General features: G+C 36.2%; 1 protein-coding gene across 2 annotated transcripts; it reads right to left on the bottom strand.

Moving 5' to 3' along the window:
• Positions 1-9,883: 9,883 nt before the first annotated feature.
• Positions 9,884-27,679, bottom strand: ANXA1 (annexin A1). 2 transcript variants are annotated; one of them, XM_070045740.1, is made up of 13 exons: positions 27,535-27,679; positions 20,790-20,867; positions 20,587-20,695; positions 19,976-20,070; positions 19,018-19,131; positions 18,512-18,602; positions 16,852-16,931; positions 16,604-16,660; positions 14,951-15,044; positions 13,987-14,082; positions 12,799-12,857; positions 11,263-11,385; positions 9,884-10,233 (listed from the first exon to the last, which is right to left on the bottom strand). In XM_070045740.1, the coding sequence occupies exons 2-13, from the start codon at positions 20,853-20,855 to the stop codon at positions 10,177-10,179; spliced, it is 1,041 nt and encodes a 346-aa protein (XP_069901841.1). In that variant the 5' UTR covers positions 20,856-20,867; positions 27,535-27,679; the 3' UTR covers positions 9,884-10,176. The 2 variants fall into 2 exon arrangements, with proteins under 2 accessions (XP_069901841.1, XP_069901842.1); XM_070045741.1 differs by lacking the exon at positions 27,535-27,679 and adding an exon at positions 22,998-23,017 and having other exon boundaries at positions 20,790-20,866.
• Positions 27,680-27,900: the final 221 nt, after the last annotated feature.

A 27,900-nucleotide genomic window follows, 5' to 3' on the forward strand; every position in this document is an offset into this window, starting at 1 on the left:
TTAGAAAAACTATCATACATGACTAGGTCATAAATTTCATGTGTCCTAGCTTACATGTAGAGCAAACGTACAAACCTCTTATTTTGTCTTTGGTTAATTGGGTCTTTCTCCCATGCTCTCAAAGAGTGGAAGAAAAAATTAATCTTGAGCCCTATCGTGTTTAAAATCCAATAATGACTGTGCCTTTACGAACATATGGCTAGTATGTCACATCCTAAGTTAACCTCCAATGTCAAGTTCCCCCCGGGTAGGCAAGAGATATGAACCAGCAAACAGAAGGGCCAGGAGACACTGAGCCAGAGACCTCAATCCTTCCCTCGACAATGAAACCCTTCCCCATGGTACACTCCAAAAATTCTTAGAGAGTAGCCAAGGGAAGAAGAAGTGGAAGAGAAACTAAGAAAATATGCTCTTTTTTCTAGACAGAGGAAGATCTAAAAATAGATTATTAAATCAGAGCAAAATTCACACCAGATGGCACTAAAAGTTCATTTTTTTCTTCCTTAAACTGAGTATGAAGGTTTTTGAAGAAGAATAGATTTATTTTTAGACAACATAAAAGAGTTACATTCAGGGTTGGCTTCACGGATACACAACCTGTGCAGTCACATAGGGCCCTGCTCAGAAGACCCTACATTTGGTTCAATGGTCTGCTCTCAGTGTCTTGAAATTCTTAATAATTTTTGACAAGGACTCTTACATTTTCATTTTGCCATGTAGCCATGCTTGGTTATATTTTCTCTGCTCCTTCATATTATGATGCAACTTTAATTTTTTTTATCCCACTAGAGACAAACCAATAAGGATTTTTTCTTTCTTTTATTTGAAAATTAATGGAAAACTTGGTTTTTCTAGGACTATATAGAGAAGTCTTACGTGTGCTTTTCTGATGTTTTTCTTCTATGGTAATACATTTAGAAAGACTAAAGTAGAGATCTGAATATGGAGAATTAAAAAAAATGGTATACATGCTAGATACACCAGGATAAACATATTTAAAGTATAAAAGTTGAGACATTTGAAATTAATAGTTGGTTTGCATGCTGACAACACAAAATTTCCAGTGGTCACGATCTTCATGAAAATGGAACAGCAATAATTGCTTCCACTCAGAAGCAAGAGACTTGAAGTTTATTTCCGTTAGATTAGCCAAAACGAAACAGACTTCTTTCCAGATGGGCTCTTTGGTAGATGACTCAGCTTGGGACTAAGCCTGAATTTCTATGGACTCCTGTGGTGGGCCCAAAAAAAAGTAGAAAAGAAAAACTCCACCCACACAGTGAAATTTTTTTTTTTTTTTTTTTGCGGTACACGGACCTCTCACTGTTGTGGCCTCTCCCGTTGCGGAGCACAGGCTCCGGACGCGCAGGCTCAGTGGCCATGGCTCACGGGCCCAGCCGCTGCTCCGCGGCATGTGGGATCTTCCCGGACAGGGGCACGAACCCGTGTCCCCTGCATCGGCAGGCGGACTCTCAACCATTGCGCCACCAGGGAAGCCCCACAGTGAAATTCTTGATGTACAGATATGTTCAAGCCGTTTTCCTTTCCTTTCTCTCATACTAAGTCTTTTCCTTCTACTCCTGCTCCGTTTTCACAGGTATTTTTCCTCCTTTTACCTTGGACCCATTTGTAGTTCCATATTCACAGAAAAAGAGAGGCAATAAATAAGCCTTCCATTGCTTGAAAGGCTGACACTATTGAACTTAATAATCTACAGTGAGGCGAGAATATAAAGAATATAATCCATAACTTAGTTCACTCCATGCAAGAAATCTCATTTCATTTCTCTTTGCAATAGCTAGCTAGAAATGATCTGATATTTCTGATAGGATAGAGCATTTTATAATGCATTCTCATATTAAAGGAAGCTTTCTGTGGCAGAAATGCATGGTAAGCCCCTCATAGTAGCAGCAGCTACTGTGTATTAATATTTATTGGGTTATGTGGGCGCAATGCTGATTATCTCGTTTAGTTTTTATCACAACCATCAATATTCTCATTTTACAGATGAGCAAACTGAGACACAGGGAAGGTAGGAAACTTAGCCAGGCCTCACAGTCAGTGAGTGGTAGGGCTAGATTTGAATCAAGAAGCCTGATTAATTCTGAGTTATGATTGTGAAGACACTGACCTCCTGTGAATCAGTCTTCAGAGCCAAAAAAGCAAACAGTGATTATAATTGCAAAAGGATGCATTGTTTATACATCAAAGCTAAAGAAAGGATTTGGAAGGTGGGTCACTTTGGCTATTGAGTCAATATCCCAAGTTTCTACCACTGAAACTAAAGAAAGGTTCATTTCCACATGACTGCATTTTAGGTTTCCAGACACTGAAAAGGCATTTCTTTTCGTGTATTTCTGGCTCAGCCTGAAGCAGGTACACAAACCTCAGTACAAGGATATCTTTTCAGGCCATTCAATTTTTAAAAGTCATTTCAGTTTGGAGCTAAGAATTAGCTTAATCCTACTTTAATCACAACAAGATCTGTATCATCCATAGCAAAAGAAATGGATGAAAAATAAACACCATTCAATCATATTGACTGTTTGGCCTATCATTACCAATCACTTTAGTATTTGAAAGCATTGATTTTTTTCCCACTTTCTCTTAGGTGGTTTAATGGTAGCTGTCCCTCCAATTTCTTATGTACCTATTAAGTGTCAGTCACTTTAACTCCATTACGTCTAATCCATATAGCAATTCTGTGAGGCAGGAAGTAGCAGCTGCAGTATTAGTAGTAGCAGTACTTTTTTTTAACCGATGAAAAACTATAGCTTAGAAAAAGTAATTACTATTCTCAGGGTCACTTAATAAGTGGTAGAAATTTGATTAGAATTCGGATCCTTCTGGCTCCAAAGTCATTACCCTCTGTACCACTCTGCTGTCATATTATAATAAACCCTTAGCAAATATCCACAAATATCTTTTCTTGTCTCTCTTCTTTGCTAGTACTATTCCATGACTTTCACAAAGGAAAAAAAATCATTATTAATCTTTTGAACTATGAGGTAGTATGCCAATAAATTGAACATGCCTTGTAAACACTCCACAAAAATGTTTCCCAAAGTGGTTATCTATTTCTTGTATTAAAATAATCAGAACAGGAGAATCATGACTTTCTTTTTTAAAGCAATGACAACTTGTGAATCTGCATAGCCACTCCGTGGAGGAATTTTGCAAATGATGTTACATGGACTGCAATGACATGCTATTGTCCTACATGTGGCATATTTTCTTTCCCCAAAATGGCTGTCACAATATCTCTATTCTTCCCCCAAATCATCTGGGACCTTGCCACTTCCCCTTTTAAGAGATGAAGTGTAATTACTCTTCACTTGAATCTGAGCAGGCTTGTGACTCCTTGTAACCAAAATAATGTGGCAGGAGTAACGTGTGACTTCTGAGGCTAGGTTGTAGAAGATGTTGTAGCTTCTGCCTTGGTAGCTGGAACACTTTTGTTGGAGCCCTGAGCTGCCGTGTCAGTCGGCTTACTTTTCTAAGGATAACATGCTGTAAGGAAACTCAATCTAGTCTACTTGGAGAAGCCCTGAGATAAAGAGAGAGATGCCTGGCTAGCCCTCAGTTTTCCAGTTCCAGCTGACTACAACTGCAAGAGTTTCCTTTAGTCAGAACTGCCTAGCTAGGAAGAGAGAGGTTTGAAGGTAATTCCCTGCAGAGGTCTTCATGAGAGCAGAGTAGTGGTCTCCTGATTAGGGTGTGGGAATACTAAGAAGGTTGCTGTACATTTTCCCTCCTGCTTTTCATCCCATCGTGGTTCCCAATTTTCTTGCCTATTTCTAAACCTGGACTCCCAGCCTGCTACCCATTCTCAGTCCCTTACTCCAACACACTCATCCTTTTATAAATTCCTCTTTCATAGGTTAGCCAATTATCTTGCTTTCAACCAAAGACCTAACTGATACTCCTATCATTCAAGCTCATTGGAGGCCTATTGCTTTATATTATCACATATACACATAATCATCCAGTTTTGTTTCTAAGTAAAAGAATTACTTTAGGGAACCTATGTGGTTCCCAAACATGATGAGCCTAGACACGATGTCTGGATCTCTAGCAGCCATTTTGAGACCATGAGATAACCAACATAAGGAACATTCCAAATGATCACAGGATTTCCTGGTAGCATTCAGTCTCTGGCCCAATGCCAGCAGCAGTCATCTCCTGGATTTCTTGTGAAAAAAAATTCTATTTATTTAGCCATTATTAGTCATCTTCTCTATTACGGAGGATCACAAAATTAATTGATACATACATAGAAACTATCCCTGTACATTCCATATGAGGCATATAAGAACAAAAAGAAGAGACAAAGAAAAAACTCAAAAAGAGTTCAAGGACTTAACCTAGACACTCTGGTGACAGGTGTTACTGAGGTGTGATACAGGAAATAAAGAGCAGAGGTGGGTCACTGTGATGGGTATTTTCTTTATTATTTAATGATAAGAAGCAAAACAAACAAATGAGGATAGATAAAACTAATAGAGAAGCAAGACTCAAGAAGCTTATGAGACATTTTAGCCATAGATGAAGTATGTAGAGCATATGTCTGCTGAGCTTAGATAGAAAGGGATGAAAGACCAATTATTAATACATGGGAGATGGAGAATTTTGCAGTGTTTAAATATTTTCTCTTTTGTACTGTTCCTAGATTTATACAGATTGTTGAAAATATTATTACTATTTTGTTTGAGAAAATTTTCATTGACAGTATGTAGTTTCTACTCCTCCACACAGAATTTACAAGTATTCTGTGTGTTTTAACAAAATCACTGTAAGTTTACAAAAACTCATGTATCAAGCAAGGAAGGGTGACTGAAAAGTTTTTTTCTGCAAATGCAAAATACTAGCTACCTTCTTTGTGTGTTTGTTCATTTATTTGTATTTACAAATTTAAGTACGTATTATCTAATAGGGTTTGGGTTAGGCATTAGAGAAACAGAAGTGAATAAAACTGTCTCTACCCTTCTGAAACCTAGGGAAGACTAAGGGCAAATGAACAGGCAATTATAATGAAGTATTATGGGAGTACAGGGGAGATTTTAGGTGTCAAAAGAAGACTTCAGAACTAATGTCTTATCATGTAGCTGAAGCTATGTTAAAAAGGTAAATATAGGGAATGGGGAACTTTCCTAGAGTTTAACCCTTTTAAGCACAATATTGTCAGAGGTTTAACTTACACCACAGTTTATCTGTTTATCTACAGGGAAGAAATTTCTTATGCTTAATTTCAATATCTTGTCATGGAACCTGAGACAGTTTTTTTCCTTCTTTTTCTCCTGGATTTGGACAATGAACACATTTATCTTTAATATATGATATTTACATCTCTTATTTTTCCTTTAAACCTGGCCATTAAAGGGAAATATGCCATCAAAAAAGAAAATAAAATTACCTTTCATGGCGTTGTTCATTAGAATCACACACACAAAAAATCACTGTACTTATTTATACACAAGAGGACATTTTGATTTTTACTCATTAATTAAAATAACATCTTTGTCAAAAGACCTGGTGTCTGAAGCAGGTTCTCATTCAGTCTCATTTCTTTCTTGGTCTTTCTTCCTATAGGTAGCTTTGGGGGTCAGAAGACCAGTGTTCAAATTTATGTTCATTCATTCACCTTGGGCAAGTCATGTGACCTTGGGAACTTTAGATTCCTCCTACATAAAAAGCACATGACCCTTTCCTCACAGGCTTGTTTGAAGACTAAATTAAAAAAAAATTCTTAAACATCTAAGAATAGTTCGTAAGAATGAGAAATTCTCAATAAATTTATTCATTCAATAATTCAACAGGATGAAGTACTACTAATCCTTCAAGTATTTTCCATTTTGTAGCTTTTCCCGATTTTGTTACTCTCTTATTTTACTAAAGTATTTCATATATGTCTGTATATAACCATTATTACTTTATACTATCATCTTTTGCATGATTCTTTCTTTCTGGATATATTATAAGCTTCAAAAAATTGAGAACTGTTTTTTTAATAGACTTTATTTTTTAGGAGAGTTTTAAGTTTACAGCAAAGTTGCACTGAGTTCCTATATACCCTTTCTCTCCCTATCTCACAGTTTTCCCTGTTGTTAACAGATTAGCGGGTACATTTGTTAAAACTGATCAACCGGGCTTCCCTGGTGGCGCAGTGGTTGAGAGTCCGCCTGCCGATGCCGGGCACACGGGTTCGTGCCCCGGCCCGGGAAGATCCCACATGCCGCGGAGCAGCTGGGCCCGTGAGCCCTGGCCGCTGAGCCTGCGCGTCCGGAGCCTGTGCTCCGCAACGGAGAGGCCACAACAGTGAGAGGCCTGCGTACCGCAAAAAACGAAAACAAAACAAACAAAAATTGATGAACCAATATTGACACCTTATTATTATCTAAAATCTATACTTAGGGTTCACTCTTTGTATGATAGAGCTCTATAGGTTTGACAAATGCATAATGCGTGCTTCCACCATTACAGTATTATACTCAATAGTTTTTGTTTGTTTGTTTGTTTGTTTTTGCGGTACGCGGGCCTCTCACTGTTGTGGCCTCTCCCGTTGTGGAGCACAGGCTCCGGACGCGCAGGCTCAGCGGCCACGGCTCACGGGCCCAGCCACTCCTTGGCATGTGGGATCTTCCCGGACCGGGGCACGAACCCGTGTCCCCTGCATCGGCAGGCGGACTCTCAACCACTGCGCCGCCAGGGAAGCCCCCTATACTCAATAGTTTAATTAACCTGAAAACGTCCTGTGCTTCACCTATTCATCTCTCCCTCCTTCTCCCTAACCTTTGACAACCACTCATCTTTTTAATATCTTCATAGTTTTGCCTTTTCCAGAACATCATATAGTTGGAATCATACAGCCAGTTTTCAGATTGTCTTCTTTCATTCAGCAATATGTGTTTAAGATTAATACTACCTTTTCCTCCATGTCTTGATAGCTCATTTCTTTTTATGGCTGAATAATATTCCACTGTGTATATGCTAGTTATCCATTAATCTTTTGAAAGACATCTTAGTTGCATCCAAATTTTGGAAAGTATGAATAAAGCTGCTATAAGCATTTGTGCGCAAGTTTTTGTGCAGACATAACTTTTCAACTCATTTGGGTAAATACCTAGCGATGTGATTGCTAAATTGTATAAGACTATCTTTAGCTTGTAAGAAACTGCCAAACTGTCTTCCAAAATGGCTGTACTATTTTGCATTCTTTTTTTTTTTTTTTTGCGGTATGCGGGCCTCTCCCGTTGCGGAGCACAGGCTCCGGAAGGCAGGCTCAGCGGTCATGGCTCACGGGCCCAGCCGCTCCACGGCACGTGGGATCTTCCCGGACCGGGACACGAACCCGAGTCCCCTGCATCGGCAGGCGGACTCTCAACCACTGCGCCACCAGGGAAAACCTATTTTGCATTCTTATGAGCAATGAATGAGATATTTCTGTTACTCCACTTGGAATGGATTTTGGCCGTTCAAATAAATGTGTAGTGGTATTTCATTATTTTAATTTTCCATTCACTAATGACATATGATGCTGAGTGTCTTTTCATATGCTTATTTAGCATCTGTGTATCTTCTCTGGTGAAATGCCTGTTGAGATCTTTTGCTCATTTTTAAATTAGGCTGTTTTCTTATGTTGAGTTTTAAGAGTTCTTTTGTGTGTTGTGGATACCAGTCTTTTATCAGATATTGTTTTTTCAAAGATTTTCTCCCAGTCTGTGGCTTGTTTTCTCATTTTCTTAACAGTATCTTTTACAGAGCAGAAGTTTTTAATTTTAATGAAGTCTAATCAATTTTTTCTTTCATGGATCATAGAGAGCTATATATTTTATCTTCTAAAATGTTTTTTTATATCTCTACTTACTACATACTCTCCTATTCAAGTGTGTATCCACTTACCTATTCTAGAGCCTAGAATTTAGTCGGGAGCCTCTCAAGTAGTTTTTGACAAAATAATTAGGCTAGCTAGCACCTTTGGAAAGTATCATCATACAGAGTCCTAGCTGGAAATGGCTGGCACACCAAGCTGGGAGTTTTGTGATAGTTTTAAATAAGGGACTATTTACAGAGGTGGGAGCAGGTTAAAGGAACCAACATGGAATGTTGCAGCACCCAAGGGTCAGCACCAGCAGGAATTCCAGGACCCAAGTGACAAGAAAGCAAAGTGTTGAGAGCTTGGCCAACCAAAAGATGTTATAATTGTAGAAGAACACACGTTAATAAATCTGTGTAGAATCAGGGAGGAGAGCAGAAGGATATCTCCTCCTGATCTCCCATCTTCTACCAGCTCCCCCAAAGGGCTGAATTCAGCCAGAAGTCAGAAGGTAAGAGAGCCTGCAGGGTAAAGTGTTCAGAAGTCATCTTCCAGAGGACAGCAGAAAAGAGCAGATAATGGACAGGGATGGTTAAGAGAGGCAAAGAAGAATAACTAGGTGAGGCAGTTTCTTTAAAATTAATTTGGAAGAGGAAGAGTGTGTATGCAGTCTTAACTGGCAGAAATATTTGTACCACCTTGACCTTGTTTAGAACAGTGATAACAAACATACCTGGATAAATCCATCCTGTCTCAATGAACCAGTCTCAGGTTCCCTCTCAGGTACTTCTCCTTCTCAATCCAGCACACAAGGAAGGTGTCATGTATAATAACAAAAGAACTAAAAAAATCAGTGCTGTAATAAGCAGCATATCTGTTTGGCCAGCCTCAGTTTGGCTAATACGTTATGGGCCAAGTCATCATGGTTGTTCCATAAGATGCGTGGGACAGGTGTCCATGGAGGAAAGTGAAGGACAGTAATTAAGGAAAATAAAGCTACAGTCAGGTGAATGAAGGTGAGAATAGTCAGAAATTCAAATACCCAACTCAATTCTTTTGGGAATGGATAAATTAAATTACCACCTATGTGGTAAGAATACTCTGAGAGGAAAATAACTGATTTTTTTTTTTTTTACGAATGTGCAAAAGCAATTTAATGGAAGAAAAACTACCTTTTCAACAAACGGTATGAGAGCAACTGGATAGTCATAAGCAAAAAAAAAAAAAAAAATTTTGACCAAGGTATGATCTCACACTTTACATAAAAATTAATTCAAAATGGATCACAAACTGAAATGTAAAATGGAAAACTATAAAACTTTTAGGAAAGACAGAAGAAAATCTTCAGGACCAAAGGTTAGGCAAAGAGTCTGTAGATGTGACACCAAAAGCAAAATCAATGAAAGGAAAAATTGAAAAATAGAATCTCATTAAAACTTGAAATGTTTCTTCTGAGAAAGTCTTTCTCTATTAAGAAGATAAGAATACAAGCTATAGACTGAGAAAATATTTGCAAACCACATATTTGACAAAGGACTAATATGTAGAATACATAAGGAATTCTCAAAAGTCAACAATAAAAAATAAACAATGCCAAAATACAAAATAGTGACAATATCAAATGCTAGTGAGGTTGTGGAGAGGAGAAACTAGATTACTCATACATTTATGATGGGAAAGTAAAATGGTACAGCCACTCTGGAAAGCAGTTTGATCGTCTCTTAGAAAATATGCAACTACCATTTTTTAAAAAGTGAGGAATTTTTATTGCTGTTGCTATTTCATCTTTATACTGGTTCATGAAATATAGCAGAATATCCAATTGTTACAATGCTGATGCAATAAATCCATTATTATACAAAGATACTCTCTCAATAATCTGTACCCAAATGGTAAAATGTATGAAGTTCATTTTCTAACTCTGTGAATATTTTATGTTGTTTAATATGTAAAATCTATTTCATTAGAGGATTATAATTTAGAATTCAGGCTCCTGTCCCTTGATATCAAACTAAACAACTGCATTACACACAAAGGAAAATCAGAATAGAAGAACCAATGACACACCAATTGTCCTGTAAAACCATTTTAATTTCTGTGACATAAACATCTTTCTCAAGCAATGTTACTAGAACAACCTCTTTATGGGGTTTTATAGTTTGGAGTAAATATATTTTTAAAAAACTTATCTCTATTATATAGAATTGAAATAAAAAATGATTTATAGGCTATACTTTTTAGGAAGGAGTTACTAGACTATATTCCTGTTGAAGAAACTTTCCTATTTAAATTTATGATATGGAATGGAAAGATATGGTTAATAAGTCTTCTGATCAAAAAGCTTGAGATCATCAAAGGAATGTTTAGTCTCCTGCACAGAGAGACACCAGGATTTTTTCATAATCTCCCTTGGTTTCATCCTGTTGATAAAAAATAAAGTATACTTAATGCTACCTGAAACCATAATCAATAGAAGGTATTTTTAAATTGTAGAATAATTACTGTATTAGACTTAACAGTTGTAGAACGTACATCACAGTACATCTATTTTCTAGGATCTTGGATAAGAATATCACTTATTTAATTAAATAATATAATTCATATAGCAGATAACTGATATTTTAATTATTATATGAAAAGCAATGGCTTTCAAAATTCAGATTGCAAACTTCTCTGAATTGATCATGTTATATATTAGAGCCATTATTTTCCAAGAATGAAATATCACACAGAATTAAGTATAACACAATATAATTTCATATCACCTCTGGCTTGCTCAACCAGAGTGAAAGTTATAAGCCCATGATATTCTCACTTTTTCTTGGTAGATTTTAGTTATCCAATATAAATGCCAAATTGAATTTAAACAGTCACTTATCTTTCATTAAGTTCAAAACCCCTTGACTTGTCTTTTTTTACTTCTTAACTTGAACATGTATTTTATATATTTCACATATGACAAAATTAAGGAAAAAGTTAGAATAAAATGTTTAACATCCTCTGATCAGTATTCATTGATCATAAATCATTATATAAATCATAATATCTCTCTACTAAACTATTTTGATTGCTAAATGTATGTATGGGAAACTGTTTCCATGACTATAGAAAAATTTGCAGAGTCTTTCATTATAGAACTCACTAGTAGATTTTACCAGTGATAGTTCAGTTTACTTTAAATTATGTATCTTTTTTAAAAATTTTTATATTTTGGCTGTACCACATGGCATGCAGGATCTTAGTTCCCTGACCAGGGATCGAACCCGCACCCCCTGCAGTAGGAATGCGGAGTCTTAACCACTGGACCGCCAGGGAAGTCCCTGTATCTTAATATAACAAATTAATCTTACATATGAAATTTACAGATACAATAAGTCAGCCTTTCTCTTTGAAGAAGCTGCAAAAGTATTGTCATTTGTGGGGTTAGCATTATGAAAATCACAACATACCAGGATGGCTTGGCAGAGAGAGATGCCATACAACTTCTGATAGCATGCTTTGATGTCATTCATGTCGATTTCAGAACGGGAAACCATAATCCTGATCAGTGTCTTATGACGAGTTCCAATACCCTGTCCAAAACAAATGATGGTAAGTGTCCCTCATGTTCAGAGCATACTCTTAATAAGGGAGGATGTGGGTTTGAATGTGAAGCTCTTTTGCTCACCTATATAGTTTCTATGGAGAAACTATCACCACATTAAAATACACACACACACTTTACACAAGTGGTAATAAAATGACACAAACCAAACTGTGATATCTGCAGCATATATACGAGCTTTCATAACCTCCTAATTGGTCTTCTACCACCCAGTCTTTCCTCTGTCTAAACTATTCAATAATTACAAATGAAGTAAACTTTCTAAATTATAAATCTGATCTTCCCATTCATCTATTTAAAACCCTTCAATGGCCTTCTGCTGCTTTTAGGATGAAAACCAATCATTTTATCTGGGCTTACCATGCCCTGCCTAATTCTACAACTTCTTCCACCATGCACCATCACTCTAATTATGTTTACTATCCTGAAAGAGACATGATATCTCCTCCTCCTGGACCAGTCTTGCTTTATCCCTTCATCTCGTCCACTTCTGCTCTCCTCTGGCTATTTCTTTTTCAAATATCAGGTCTTAGTTTAGCTGACAGCAAGGCTACATTGATTTCCAAAGTCTGGGGCACAGGCCCCTCTTCTGCTCTTTTACAATACTAGGTTTTCATTGTTACCCATCTAATTACCTCACTAGATAACAGCAGGCATGGGGTCAGGGACTGTACTGCCTACTACTGATACCTAGTAGCACAATGCCTATCACTTCATAGGGACTCTTTCCTATTAATTGAATAGTTAGATCGCTCTCCGAAGACTTCCTTATTTTGGAGTGGCAAAGGAAAAAAAAAGACAATTTCATAACTTGTCACAATACAAGCATGGAGGTGACATCCTATATAATAAGATGCATGCTAAATGATAAAGTTAAAGTGAAGTGGTTAAGGTATCTCAAATACATCTTAATAACACCTTCCACTTCAGTGATCTTAGAACAAAATGTAAAAATCTTAGAATGACATATAAAGCAATGGCATGGAAGACAGAATAATAAAAAAGATAAATGAAGCTTAGAAAGGGGGAGATTGTGCAACTTACAACCTTAGCAGAAGTAGGTTACTAAAATCATACATTAAATGAGGAAGTATATCACCCTTCCTCTGCCAACTGAAGTTTTATTTAAATCATGAGTAATCTACAAATTACATTCAAGCTCACCTTACTATCTTACCTATAAAAGAACATAAAAAATCTAACAGAGAATTTTATTCTAATAAGGAAGTATATTACCTCTTGCATTGGATGGAAAAGTAATTCTTTTTAATGGAAAGATCTCAAAATAAGTGTAATTTTCAAACAATATGAGGTTTTCTGTTCTTCTTTCCATACACCATAATTTTTTTTCCCTAAGCCAATCACATATGTTGAAAGTTACCTTCATGGCCTGATGAAGCTTCTCAGCAAAGAACATTGATTTGCTTGTGGCACACTTCACTGCAAGAGAGGTATATTATAGTTGACATATTTACCACCAAAAAAAGAAAGATGCATGTGACAGAAGCAAGAATACAGAGTTTTGCAAGTAAGATTCTATTCTCCATCCCTGTTCCTTACCCCTCCTACCAATATGGGATATTTGGCTTATAAGAAGCTATTCTCTAGATGGTGACTTTGAATATTCTGTCCTCTGACAACATCACTTTTTTCCTATTATCTTAAATCTACCCAATAGCAACTTCAGTATTTCATGCTATCCTGAGTATACTCTTCATGGAAACAGGGAAGCTAGCAGGTGTTAAAGGTCATGCTGGCATGGAAGAAATAGTTCTGCATGTTGTAATAAGAAAAAAATTTTAAGTGGAACAAGACAGTCTTAAAATATAAGGCAGCTGCCAAATATAAAATACTAACAGATGTGTCAGTTGGTATGATTCTCTACCTTGACACTCAAAGTGTGGTCTATGGACCAAAAGAATTGGCATCAACTAAGAGCTTGTTAGAAATGCAGAATCCAGGCCCCACCCCAGACCTACTGAATTAGAATCTGCATTTTAACAATCTTCCCAAGGGATTCATATGCACATTAATGTTTGAGAAGCACTGCTTTAAAATGCAGGTTTCCAAACCTTGACTGGTCATCTGAATAAAATGGGAAACCTTTAAAATCCTTTTCTCCTGAAGACCTTTTCAGAAGCCACCAGGGACCTACTGAATCAAATCCTTTGGACTTGCCCAAGATTACTCAGTTAGCAAGTGACAGACCAGAATGTGGATCTGCATTTATTTAATTCCAAATCCTATGCTCTTAATGACCATTTTGAATTTCCTTTGTGCCATGCCCGGCCTGGTGTATTGCATGGTAGTATAAGTAAGGTGCTCAGTAAGTACTGTCCACCTGCCCATCTTTCTAAAAAAGGAAATAATATCTGTTACTACTAACAAGGCCATTGTATAACATTAGCTAAATATTTATTGCCGTTATCTTACATGTTGCCTCTATTTGAAATATAAATTACATCTGAGTTTTTGTTTTGTTTTGTTATATTTTATTTTGTAAATTATGGGACAGCATTGACAATGCAATTTCAAGTTAGAAAATTCTTCCCCCTCCAGGACTACATACCAATAACTGTGAGGCATTTCTCGATGTCACCTTTCAGCTCCAGGTCCAGAACTTTGTTCATGTCATGCTTACTGAACTTGGAGTACTTCTGAAACACTGAATATTAAATTTAAACTAAGAGATGTACAAAACATCCTATTCTTTAGCAAACTTGAGCAAAATCAGGGCAACTGAGTCAAAGTATTCCTTAGGAGGACTGAACTTCAAAAAACACATTTTAAAGCTAATTATTCAACGGAGCATATTTTGGATACTTCATCTTCTCTGAGGAATGTAACTTCCATGGCTATTTTGGTGCTTCTGTATATTTTGGGGAAATTTTTGCAAATGTTGACATTTATTAGAAGTGGCATGTGATTGACATCCATAACACTACATCAGAGACAAGTGCCATAACAAATGGATCTTTCCTTATATAAAGATCTGTGTAGTAGATTTCTCTTAATTGTAACATTAGAAATCGGAGTGCTGTTATAAAAATAATAAACTTTAGGTAATCGTCATGACCTTCCCTTCGCCTTGACTTCCAGAAGTCAAGAGGTAAATCCTGTGATCAAAGGCAAGAACTCTTTTTTTGGTTTTTGTTTCTGCAGCATCTAGATACTCTTTTCTTCACTCAGCCATGAGTGAAGTTGTTGTTTTTCTTCATTGTATTTTCATTTGTTCTGTTGTATGTGTATATGTTGTCAGACCTATTCCAAATATTTTAGGGAAAGGAAATAGCAAAAATAACAAACTAATGTTCTACATGCCAAAGTCATAAAATGTGTTTCAAATACTATAAAATGGTGGTGGTACAAAGCTGGACAAATGCACAAATAGCAAGAAGGGGTCAGGAACACTGCATCCATTTGGTATCAGAGTGACAATGATTAAGATTTCTCTCTTTTCTTTCTCTTATTTGCCCTAAAAACCCCCTGCATCTTCTATAAACAATCGCAGGAAACATTTGTTTTATTCTTACCTCTGCGAAGATGGCAAGGGCTTCTGGTGGTAAGAATGGTGGTGAACACATTAACATCTGTCCCTTTTCTTTTTTCTCCTGCTTCATATAAGGCCTGTCAAGAAACACAAAAATAAACACTTGACTATCTGCTAACTTGCTATCTGCACAAGAATGTTAGATCTGTTCAAAGATTCTGGAGGCAGCAGCTGCTTTGTGTCCAATACAATCAGAGTAGGCAATGCTAAGATTATAAGTTCCTTAAAGATGGGAACCCTATTTTGTCAAGTATTTTCCACAGTATCTCTCAAGGTGCCTTGCGAACCCTAGAGACTGAATATATGTTTGCAGAATAAATGTTTGTTAAATAAAATTGCTTTAAGATTGCACTCTGTATCAAGGCAACTCCAAGGGACTGTTTAATTTTACTTTTAATTGTTCAAAGTAGTTTTCAGCAAATGGTACTGGTAAGTCAATAATTCAACCATTACCTAGATCTTGAATTTTGATGTTAGAATTTCTGTATTCAAATTCTGACTGTGCCACTTCATAGCTCTGCAATCTTAGATAAATAGTTTCACCTTATTAAACTACAGATTTTCCTCTTTTGCAAATGAAAAAGATAGTCCCTGCCTTATTGTCACAAACATGCTCTATTAACTTTGAAATGTTAATTACCATCCTCTTCCTGGGTCACACTAATCCATGTAGCTGCCATAAATATACATCTAAGAGCCCTGATAGCCTTAAAATGGAAAGCAAATTCAGAAATATCACAAGCAAATAAGAGTAATTTCTTACTATGGGCAACTATTCAAATGCTAACTTTGGTTCTTTGGTATGATTGCACAATTTCTATTAAAATGGTCAAATTTCCAACGGGCATAAGAAGTTATTCTGGACTTTCCAAGCAAAGATCTGATATATATGCATTCATTCAACAAAAGTTAATAAATGCTTATTATGTGCAGGATAATGTACTGGTACAGTGAGTGGAGGTGATCAAATAAGTTTCCATTCTTACTAATTCACTGTGATGAATTTGTAGAGAATACTATCTCATGAGGAAGGCATATGTAAATAATAGCTGTCTTTTTTTTTTTTAACAAAAATTCCAGGCCCTAAAATGACACAGTTTTTCTAATGTTGCCAATGGATTGATGTATAAATAAAAAGCAACCTCGCTGAAACTATATATAACAATATGCTTGAAAGTATATAAATGTTATAATTTTTATAATTTTAATGTCATTACAATAATACTTTTACAATATAAACTTACACCTCTAAACCAATGTTCACTGTTAAAAGAATATTAGATGTGCTTATTCTTTCCACTTTACTTTCTTATACCTGGTAAAATAAAAATTCTGTTTCCTCAACAAAACAATTCTTGGGAATAACAAATCAAATTCTCCTTGTTCTCTCTCATTCCTCTCCAGCTTCATGAATAGTGCAATCTAATGAAAACATAAAGACCACATTTCCTCTCTTTGACCGCTTGAATGCAGGAAGGTAGGCATCATTCAGGGAATGGACTTTAGGTACTATTGTCCTTTTGGAGGATTTCAGACTTGCTTTCACGTGGAGGCCCTCAAGTGGTACCTCACCTCAGGTAGGACCTATTTGAAGAAGGAAAGTGGATTCTAGGAGTATTTGTGTGTACTTGCTTACCCTGGCATCCGTATCAGCCAAGTCATCATCCACGGCAAGATCCTCACATCGTTCACCCTGAAAAATATCCCATTCTTTTGTAAGTGGTTTTCTAGCATGTAATCACATGATTTACTTAATTCCCTTAAAATCAGATGAGTAATATTCTTTGTGGGAAAAGGAATGAATTGCTCATTTCTAGAGAGACGAAATCTAAGATTTTACTTTTCATAAAAGAAGAGGCATTTCCTGAACTATCTGAGTTATACCTTAGCAAGAGAAAGCAAAGCCTTCCGATACTCTCCAGATGTGTCTGAGGTGATGTCTTTAGCCAGATCTCTCTTCAGTTCTGAGAAATAAGAAAAGTATATTTTGTATTAAACTAGTGATAAGTAATGGTGATAATAATAATACCTGACATCTCTATATTGGCTCACAATTTGCAATGCCAAGTGTTCAATGACTTTTGGGACACATTTCAAATATTATCATTTTTTAATAAAAATAGAGGAATCAGAGCAAGCAAAATTTTTGATCATCAAATTTATTGCCTATAAGGCAACTAAAACAATTTGGATAATACTGTGAAAAGCTATAGCCCTAAAGCTTTTGCTAACGAGAATAAATTACATAGGTGTACATTATTAAATAACCAATTCTGAAATAAAACATACCAGAATTTAAGCAATGAGATGAATAGAACAGTTATTTAAAAGAATAAACCAGAGGAACTTGCTTGAACACAGAGTATTTATTTACTTAAAAAATATCTTATACGTAATATATTTTAGTTATGCGTGTATATGTGTATGTATACCCGTCTACCTTAGATATAGATGTAAAACTTTTCTTTGTTAAACACCCATACTTAACTTGCAAAATTATGCCATATTGGCAAAAAATTAACTGAATTTATAATTCACTAGAAGACAGAACAATTTAATAAGCTGTCATTGAACTATACATTGGGAATAATTTATGGATATTTACCTTTGTAAACTATGTTTTATCAAAGAAAAAAACTAATAATAATGCCCCTCTTGATGGTTTTCACTGATAAATGGATTTAAGATAAATATTGATAATGAGATATGAATTGCAGAAAATGAGGTTAAAAGCTTCCTTATTCTGGTTCCTTTATTAGATTGCTGTGAAAATAATACACAAGGGCTATTGTATTCTCTATGTTTGGTATTAAAATCAAGCAGAAATATCCTCCGTGGTGCTACATATTAAGCTGGGAAAACAAAAAAGCTGGGGACTTAGGAAACTAGAAAAGGAAAATAGTAAAGGCCCAGCACTGCCCAGGACCCACTTGCAGATACTCTTTATAGTGTTGAGCATACCACTGAAATGAGATGTTTCACTAAATAGATAACATGAGCCACTGCTGGTCTTTCATCCCCATGGATCTATCTGGACGTTGAAGGTAAGTGAGTCATTTATACTCATAATGGTAAAGTTAGTTTCCATCAGAGAATTATAAGCACCAAGCTCTGTACTTTTTCAAGGACAAATGTTTGGGGTGTTTTGTTGTTATCTTTTCAAAATGGAAGACAATGGGACATTTTTATGAAATAAACCTCAGAAAGATAAGAAATGTTTTTAGGAAATTCTTTAAATTCAGTTCTTTGAATTGAGTTTTCCACTGCAATAATATGTGGCCATTTGTCCCAAAGGGACATTTTTTATTAAAGTGCAAACTTGATGAGGGCTGAGACAATTGTGTCCCTTATCTGAACCCCAGCAGCTCTAATGTGTCTGGTAACAGTACGTGCGTGTGGTAGACATGTGGTAAACAATGAAGAAATATGTCAATATGTAGTTTCCAAAGTCCCCATAATTAACATCCACGCTCAATTTTTTTTTGAAGTATATCAGATTTCCTTTCCGACTAAGGCACTTGGGTTGTTGGACATTAAAACTTACCTTCTTTATAGACTCTGTTAATTTCTTTGATTTCTTTGTTAGTTCTTGATGCCAAAATTTCATTCAGGGTGTCTTCATCAGTTCCAGCGCCCTGAATTGAAAAAGAAGAATAAAATGTAGAAAAATCTTCATTCAAGAATATCAACTAGTTTTTGCGTCCCAAAATTTGTTCGAATCTGACATTTAGTAAATTTCTCACAGTGTTTAGTAAATATCCACAATATTTAATAATTACAATAAGGTCTATCTATTATAGTGCTCTAAAAACAAAATGGGTTTAAAGCAAATATTTTGGGCAAAAACGTAAAAAGAGAGATCTATGATATACAATAACATCATGAAGGTAGTGGAAATAACATAGTTGTTAACACCAACATTTATTTATTTATTCATTTTGTAACCACTGATTGATGGCCCTATAATAGTTGTTGAGAATACAGTAAGAGGCATCAGTGGATTAGACATTCTCTTGAGGAAAGGAGTTTTGCTTAAATTAGATGATTTACCCGCATGGCAGCACGGAGCTCATCAGCATCAAACTGGGCTGGAGTTTTCAACAGAGCCAAAGCAACTGTCTCAAGGTGACCTGTGAGGGCTTTCTTCAGAGCTTCATCCAGGGGCTATAACAAGGAGATGTTATAACCTTCTAGTAAATAACATGCAGGGTGATAACAGTAATGTGGTGTTACCTGATCTTTAGATAGTCTTACTGAGTCCTAAACCCAACCATTTTTTAGAGCTCCTTCCCTTTACATAGAAAAGGGTACTTGATATTTAATATCTTAGTCTTTTAGATCTAGAGTGATTAGAATGAAATTTACTGAATTCATTGATAAGTTTTTAAAGGACAGGGTTCTCAATCCTTTATACAGGGAAGAAATCACAAAGCTCAAAAGATAAGGGTTGTGTATTAACAGAAAGAGTAGTAAGAATACTTTAAAAATAATGTATTAATAACTTTTCCAACCATTGGGATTTGCACTGTTCAAATAAGCACTATAATCAGACATCAAATAGTTTTCTAACTGTACTCCTTAAAAAAATTGCCCATTTTTTGTATAAAAATATAAAGCTTACTTTTAAAATAGAATTATATGTATAAACTTTACATTCAGACATTAAACAGTTCAGTTTAAGTTTTAGCAGAAGACACATTTCAATCAGAACCTATTTCTTATTGCCAATAGTAATCTTGATGTCTGTTATGTTCAAGTTAAAGGCTTGTCTCCAATACAGAACACCACATGACATGTGCAAAGAATCAAGATGACAAAACAATATATAAAACCAGGAAATTTGCTAGAATTGATTACATTGCAACCAAGAGGATAAATACAGTAATCTTAGTTGTAATGGAAAAACAGTGGTTAGAGACTGACAGAACTAGGCAACTGTGCTTCAAAATCTATACTTAAACATAAATATGACTGAAATTAATTATCTCAATTAACCACTCCAACCTACCTTTCCTTTTTCCTGGAGATAGGCTGCTTTGATCTGCTGACGCTGGGCATTGTTTCTCTTAGTCAGAATTTCAATGATGGTTGCTTCATCCACACCTGGAAATAAAGGGCCCCTAGACTTCTAAAATCAATTTTCTTCATCATCAACAACCGACATAAAATGGTTCATTATCAAGATGCTTCAAAGGGAGTTCTTAACAATACTAAGAAGTACAAATTTTACCAGACTGGGATATGGATGCGATACTGCATATCAAATGGAAGCACTTGGGATGACATTCCATTCACTTGAATGAGAAAGGAGGAAGAAATTGTTCCTGGCCCTCAGTGTTGCAGTGTTTGTTTCCTAGATTAAACCCTAAATGTGAGCAGAGGTGTTGACTTCAGCATTGAGCCTGTTAGAAATGAGCTTTGTGAGCATATCTGTTGTAGAAGTAGATATTCTACCGATTTGACCAAAATTTCCCAAGCGCTGAGAAAGGAAATATATCTTCATTGACAAGGAAATCTTTTTATCTTCAAAACAAAAGACTCTTTAAATTGCACAGGTCTGTTTTTTAGTAGCCATTCTGAAATGTCTAGGAGGGAACTGTTTTGGGGAGACAGAATTACCTTTAGCTGTGATTGCTTTATGCAAGGCCTCAACATCTGAGGATGGATTAAAGCTAGGGTAGGGGCTCACTGATGACCCAGGACCACCTTTGGATCCTTTCACAGTTTTCTGTGGATGAGAGAGAAATAAATTACTGTCCATTCACTTACTTTAGTTTCTATTTTAATATTTAACTAAGTTCTTTTATTGTCACTTGACTTACAATGTATTCCTGCTCGTCATTGTCAATAAACCAGGCCTGCTTGAGAAATTCATTTACCATTGCCATTTTTGAAGGATCTGAAAAGAAAACAGGTCGATGCGTTTACAAACCACAAACCCACCACATATACACACCACTCCACCCCTTTACATACACAAGACGTAGAGCAGCCTTGCCTTTACTTTCCAGGATTATCTTTGGAGCATCATAAAATGCTAGATTTGGGTTTTTTTAAAAGAGAGTCTACCAGCCTTGAACAGAAACCCATAGCCTCAGAAACGTAGCTCTTCCTCAGCATATTCAGAACTCACTTTAGGGATCAGATGACTTCTATAAGTAAGCATATAGGCTGAAGAGAGGAGCTGGTGTTTCACTTCACTGCTCTAAATTTACAGACCACCCACTGTATGCCAAGCACTGAGGGTGCAAAAAACATTGAAATATCCCTTGGCTCAAAGAACTTGAAGCCAGTGTGTGCTCTCCCTAAGAAAATTCAAAAGCTAAGAACAATTCTGAGAGGAAGTTCTTGGTGACCGGAGCCTCTCTTGAGAATAGTTGAGATTAGCAGAAAAGTTAAAGAGAACAAAACAGAGAGAAACTTGTCACATTTGGGAAGTTGAAAGAAGTTTACTAGAGCAAGAAATGTTAACAGAAGCCCAAATTTAAAAGTTTAAATATATTTCCAAAGGTTTGGATAAACATTAATGGATTTTTTAAAGAGAAAGTTATATTTCAGAAAGGTCATCCTGTATCCTAGAGAATGGCTAGGAGATGTGCAAGAGGGAAGATTAGAGACCATTTAGTAAGTTGTGGGAGAATCTATGTAGGATTAATGAGGACTTAAAAGTAATGGGTAGAGAAGTAGCATAATACTGACATTTATAAGGTAAAATAATCTATGACTAATCTGTGGGAGTGGATTCAGACTCAAAACTCTATAGAAAGATAGTCAGGTGATATTTCTCCCTGAAATAATTCAGTTTTCTTTTCCAGTCCGTGGTATAAAATTATTTCAGTACCTGGAGTAATCACTACATTCACATTTCTTCCTATTTGAGCTGTCTAAATACTAGCCCTACATGTGTTTTTTTTACCCAACATGAAAAACCCAGAAAAGGATTATTTTATAGCAGGTGCCTTGCTCTAACAGGATTCATTAGAGTGAAATTGCACCATGCATGCCCTCTTTTGGAAAACTCTATCTTAAAGAAAATTGCCTGACTTGCTGTCGTGGTTCAGCAATATTTTTATTTAATAAAACATGTATATTTTTAAAACCTGAAGTACGTTAAAAATTAATGCATTCTCTGAGTTATCTACAAAAGAAGCCATCAATGACCCTTTTTGTCTAGGGATTTTTTTTTTAGGAGCTCAAGCTCCAGGTCTACACTGATCTATCTCTCCATACCCTTTTGTTTATTTCTCTGGAGACAGCTATCATGAGTACATCTGAAGGAGGTTGGAAGGATAATCTTAGCAGTTTTAAATTCTTGCTATGAAGCTAAATGACTCATGAGGAGTAAAACCCATAACCTGATTCCTTAATGGCATGTTCAGACAAATTTCAGTCCACACCTGCTGAAAAATGGCTGTAGTTGCAAGTAATGAGATTAAATACGTGAGAGAATTAATATCCAAAGCAGAAACTATCTCCACTTAATTATCATGGGGATTGTTCAAATTACTGTTGTGTCATCTGTGAGAAGAACCAATATATTGCGCACTCACTTAATCTCTTCCCCTCAAGCAACTGATAAATTTAAAGTTATTTCCTGAGGTAAAGTCATGGTGTACAATTTTGCACAAGGTTTTAGTTCCTATTATACTATAATCTGGTGCAACTGCTGTTGGCACATGGAGTGTCATTTTCCTTTTGCTTAATTGGCATATCCAAAACTTCTTGCAATTTCTGGCAAGGTTTCAGGTATTTAAAATGTCCATTTTTATCATCTCATCCATGCCCTTTATGAAGTAGAATCCTCAAAATGAGTGATATGATCGGTCACTTAGCAAAGTACTTTTCCCTCAATTATAGAAATATGTGTTCCAATATTTCCACTCTTTTCAATTAGAAAAGAAAAACTTCAAAAGAAATCAAAGAAGAGATTAAGGATCTTGTCAAAAGTAATTTAAAAAATGAGCCTCACAACTTCAAAATAAATTTTATGGAAACTTTACTTCACAATTTTTTCACTTAAAAATGCTTACACAGGGCTTCCCTGGTGGCGCAGTGGTTGGGGGTCCGCCTGCCGATGCAGGGGACGCGGATTCGTGCCCCGGTCTGGGAGGATCCCGCGTGCCGCGGAGCGGCTGGGCCCGAGGGGCGGCTGGGCCCGAGGGGCGTGGCCGCTGAGCCTGCGTGTCCGGAGCCTGTGCTCCGCGGCGGCAGAGGCCGCGGCGGTGAGAGGCTCGCGTACCGCAAAAAAAAAAAAAAAAAAAATTAAAAAATGCTTACATAATGCATCAGTTTCTTAAAAAAAAAAACTTGAGAAAGCCTAGAAAATGATATTGCTCTATTAATTACTTGATACAAAATAACAAAAACAACGGGGTTGAATAATTCGTTTGACACAAGAGTATCCATAGAGGAGACAGCTTTGTGACATAGCCTCTGTGTTCCTCGATTTTAGTCTGAAGCCATTTGGATGGCCTGAAGGTATGATCTGGAATATGGTCAAGCAACCTGAATAGAACCTACTCAGGAAAGCAATTAGAGGAAAACGGAATCTAAATTCAGCCAAACAAGATCCACTAGCTCTCAGCAAAGCTTAAAGACACAAGGATTGTGGCAGGAGGTACAAACCCTCAAGGAAGTAGTTTCGATCATGTACTGCTAGTTAAGTGCTCAAACGCAGCTACATGTTTTAACAGAACGTTGAATAGTTGCAACACACCTTACAAATACCACAGCAAAAATATTTTGCTCAGATTGTATTGCTAAACCATTCTGTGTGTTCAATACCTAACCTCTGTATGAAAACCAGCATTTTGTACTTGATTAAACCCATTCAGTAATTTGAAGGTAAGATCTCTTAACTATAAATAAATCACAAACATGCAAACATGTTTTATAGATTGCCACATGCTATACAAATATTTGTCATATATTTTTACTATTCAGAGAATGATCTAGTCTATGAAGTAAAATTGTACAGTAAAAAAAGAATTTAATAACCCTCTGAGTTCACAACAGGTTTTATTTTTTCCATCTTTCTTTTAAGTTGCAATGTTTAGAACATGTACTAGGTACTTAAGAGCTTATTTTATTAATTTTCCTTGGCTCAATATATATTTAATCTGGCTACCAATGAGCTCTGAAACCAAGTTTATCTCAGTCTTTAACATCATCTAATTTGAAGATGAAATTGACCATTTATACATAGGCTGACCTATATGGAAATTAATAATATTCCAGAGTTCTTCTAATTAATCATCTGTGAACATGCACTGCCTACCAATCTCATTTATCTATGAAAAAATGTGTAACTTTTTAGGGATTAACATTTTTTTGTATGTGTCATAAAAGAGCTCTCTTCCTCTCATTCAGCAATAAATTAAAGAAGGTAAATATGCACAAAAAGATGCTAGACAGAGAGGGAGCCATGCTTACTAAATGTAAGAGAAAGGTATTCCAGAAATGGTACATTAGCAATTGTACCAACTGGACAGTTTGAGAAAACTATGGCTTATTGTATGAAAGTTAATTTCCTGATTTTTTTTAAACTGCACTATGGTTGAAGTATCTAGAGACATGGGGACATCATATCTGCAGTGTTCTTTCAAATGATACAGAAAAGAAAAACTGTATAGAGGGTGGAAGGGGGAAAAGGAAGAACTAATGAGAAAGCAAATGTGGTGAAAGGTTAACACTTGGGGAACCTGGGTAATAAGTATATGGTGATTCTGCGCAGTTTTCTTGCAACTCTTCTGAAGGTTTGAAATTATTACAGAAGAACAGTTTTTAATAACTTTAAAAACCACAATTTCTATCTCTGTCAGCTTCATGAAAGGCTACTTCCAGAATTTCTGACAGAGGAAACTGAGTTTTGTGGTCTATCATGCCTTCCTTGAGACAAGTGGGAAAGATCAGAGTTCTGCAAAGACAGCAGCAGAAATTTGATCCTTGCAGAGGACAGCATCATTATTCCCATTTTCTACCTGGGTAAACAAAGTGTAATTTCTTCTGGCAGTTTTCTAGATACTACTGGCAAGCATCAAGGCATACATAAATCCATGCCTTCTGATTCCAAAATATTGTATATGCTTTTAAACTAGTGACCAAAAAGATGATGACAAGATCAATGTTATTTTTAATAGCTTACACTTAAGAATCAAATTCATTCACAGTTAACCCATGGAGACTGTGGCAGGTTTCACCCCAGCCCGAGGGAGTTTATTCTTCAATACTTTGGCCTGTGCATAGTTTTTTCCCTCGAATATATATTTCACAAGTCTTTCCCACACCTACTCGTTTGAGAAAACGCAATTAGTCTGTACAACGGCATGACTTATGAAGAGCCACTTTATGAAAGGTAGTCTCATGAATGTTTTGCTTCTAGACTTTTGAGTAAGGTGTTCCCTTTGCCTGGAATGCTGTTTCATCCTCCATGTCCAATTCCCTTTGCCTAAATGATGCTTCTTGGTGAGGACTCAGCCTACACCTCATGATATCCTCCAAGAGGCCTTCTTTGGTCCAGCACTGAGGTGAGTGACTGACCTTCTGTGTGCTCCCGAAGCATCCTGCCTTTACTCCTACACTTGTCCCTATTGTTCTGCATTATCACTTTCTATTTACTTATCTATATTTATAGCAGCACTCCATGGGGGCAGTGATAACCTACCATTCATTATGAACCTCTAATCCCTGGCAGAATGCTTTGTACTTAGTATGCTAATAAGCATTATTGAATGAACAAATATTGTATCAGTGCTAATTATTCAGGAAAAATATCTATACTAATTTAACAAATATTTTCTACCCACAACTATAGGATGTAAAAATAAGAATTGAGGAGCTCTGAGCCCTACTTTGACTCTCTTTAGCTGGCTGTTTGCCCTCAAGAAAACATTTAACTTCTCGGCAGTGGGGGAGAGGGCCTCCATTTATAAAAATAAGAGTGTTGAAATACACAGTAGCTAAGATTCATTATAGCTCTGAAGTGCCAGTCTTAAATTTCACCTCAAGCAGATGGAGGTGGAGAAAATTAGCATAATGAATGAAGGTATTATATAAATTGTATCTGTTCTGATCTTTCTGATAAAAATCTCTCCCATTTTAAGGAAAGAGGAAATCATTTAGTGAAAAAACGGCTTTTGGTTTATCACTGAAAAATAATACGTCCATGGCTTTAAATATGTCATCAATTAATGGGTCTAGAGAGGATTAAAAACCAGCTCAGCAAGCTAACATCAATAGAAACCAATCTTTGCAGATCATTTGACTGAAAAAGTATTTAATAACCATGAAACTCTAGCTGGTTTCTTAATAATATTATTATTAACAGTTTTGTCAACATCCATCAAATGTCAGATATCTGCCAGATGTGGTTGAGCCTGGGGCTACAGGGTGGTTAACATAACTTCTGGAGAAGAGGCCACTTGGAAATTATGAAACCAGCATTTGACCACATTTGAATCGTTTTGCAATGTGCCTACCAAAATACATTCCTGCAAGCAGGGGAGAATATTACTTTTTCAAGGTCCATACATAATTTTAGACACAAACAAGGCAAGAAAAAGCACACCTTTTTTGATTAACTAGCACTAAAAATCATATGTTACGTCATTTAACTTAATATTCGGAATGAGCTAAGAAAAAATTCTTGAAGGAATATTTGTAATAAACAATAGCCAAATATATGGTGAGGATTCAAAATCTCTCACTTTTGCACATATATCCAACACCAGTAAAAACTCTACTTTAGATCTGCTTTTTGCTTTTCTAAGGAGTTTTATGGCCATTAGCTCATTCAGCAATCAAGATGCTACTAAGTGGAATATTTTTAGAGGGCCCTACAGGCATTCCCAAGAGATAACTTATCTGACACCACCCAGGAGGAAATACTTCCTTTCCCCTTAGGTTTTCAAATCAGGACTGGAAAAGCCTGTCTAAAACACAGAGACTACAGGAAAAAGAATGTGGCCACACCCTCTCTAAATGAAATGATTAGTAAGTGGATCCTCTAATTTACTTACACCGCATGAGTGAACATAACATTAATTTCAAAATGTTAATACAAAAGCCATAATTGCCACTATGAGGTCTGAATCTATTTTTTTGTTTTGCTTTGTTTTGTTTTACAAAAGAAAAAATAAATTATTTAAGTCCTGCTATTTTGAGATAGCTCCCTGAAACCTATGTCTGGGTTCTTCTGGCCTGGCTCCCCACAGACACCACCATCCTTCATGATTTCCTTGTAAAGCATACACAGCTCGTGGAGACTCATAACTTGTAGGAAAAAACACATTCTTTCCTTCTTTTCCATGGTAACTCACCAACAGTACAATAAGCCAGTATTAAGCAAAGTTTCCTTGTTTTTAAAATTGTATTTCTTAACTAAGTAAAAATAAAACATTACAATTTCTGATTCCTAAAATATAAATAGCCAGTGTAATTTTACATAAAGATTTATCAAAGGTGTAAGTGCAGCTAGCCATAAATTACACAGAAGTAACATTAAACACTGTAATGGGAAAAGTTTTCAAAACAGCCAAAACTACCTAAATGTAAAACCAAGACTTACCTTTTTTTTTTTTGCCTCCGTCCAAAGACCTAAAGAGAGATTCTTCTCTGAACGGCTCACGCTGGAAGTGGAACCTTGGGCTTCTGATTTTATAGAATTTGAAAGGAGACCACACCTAGCAACCAGAAGTTAGTAACGGGCTGCCTTTTGTTTGAAATACTGGGTTCAGTCTTGCTCAAAACAAAGTGAAGCAAGCCTTGCAAAATTACTCACTAAACCAACTCAGAGCTGACAGCACAAAAGAAAAAAAAAAAGAAGTACAGATTTTTTTCCCTCTTCAGTTTGCACTGTTTTTTTTACAGGGGAGTAGAACGCAAGAGATTTTCAAGTATGCAGTACTATCCGCCTCAATCCTGATACCAATGATT

This window comes from Globicephala melas, chromosome 6 (assembly GCF_963455315.2).
Source record: "Globicephala melas chromosome 6, mGloMel1.2, whole genome shotgun sequence".
Taxonomy (NCBI): domain Eukaryota; kingdom Metazoa; phylum Chordata; class Mammalia; order Artiodactyla; family Delphinidae; genus Globicephala; species Globicephala melas.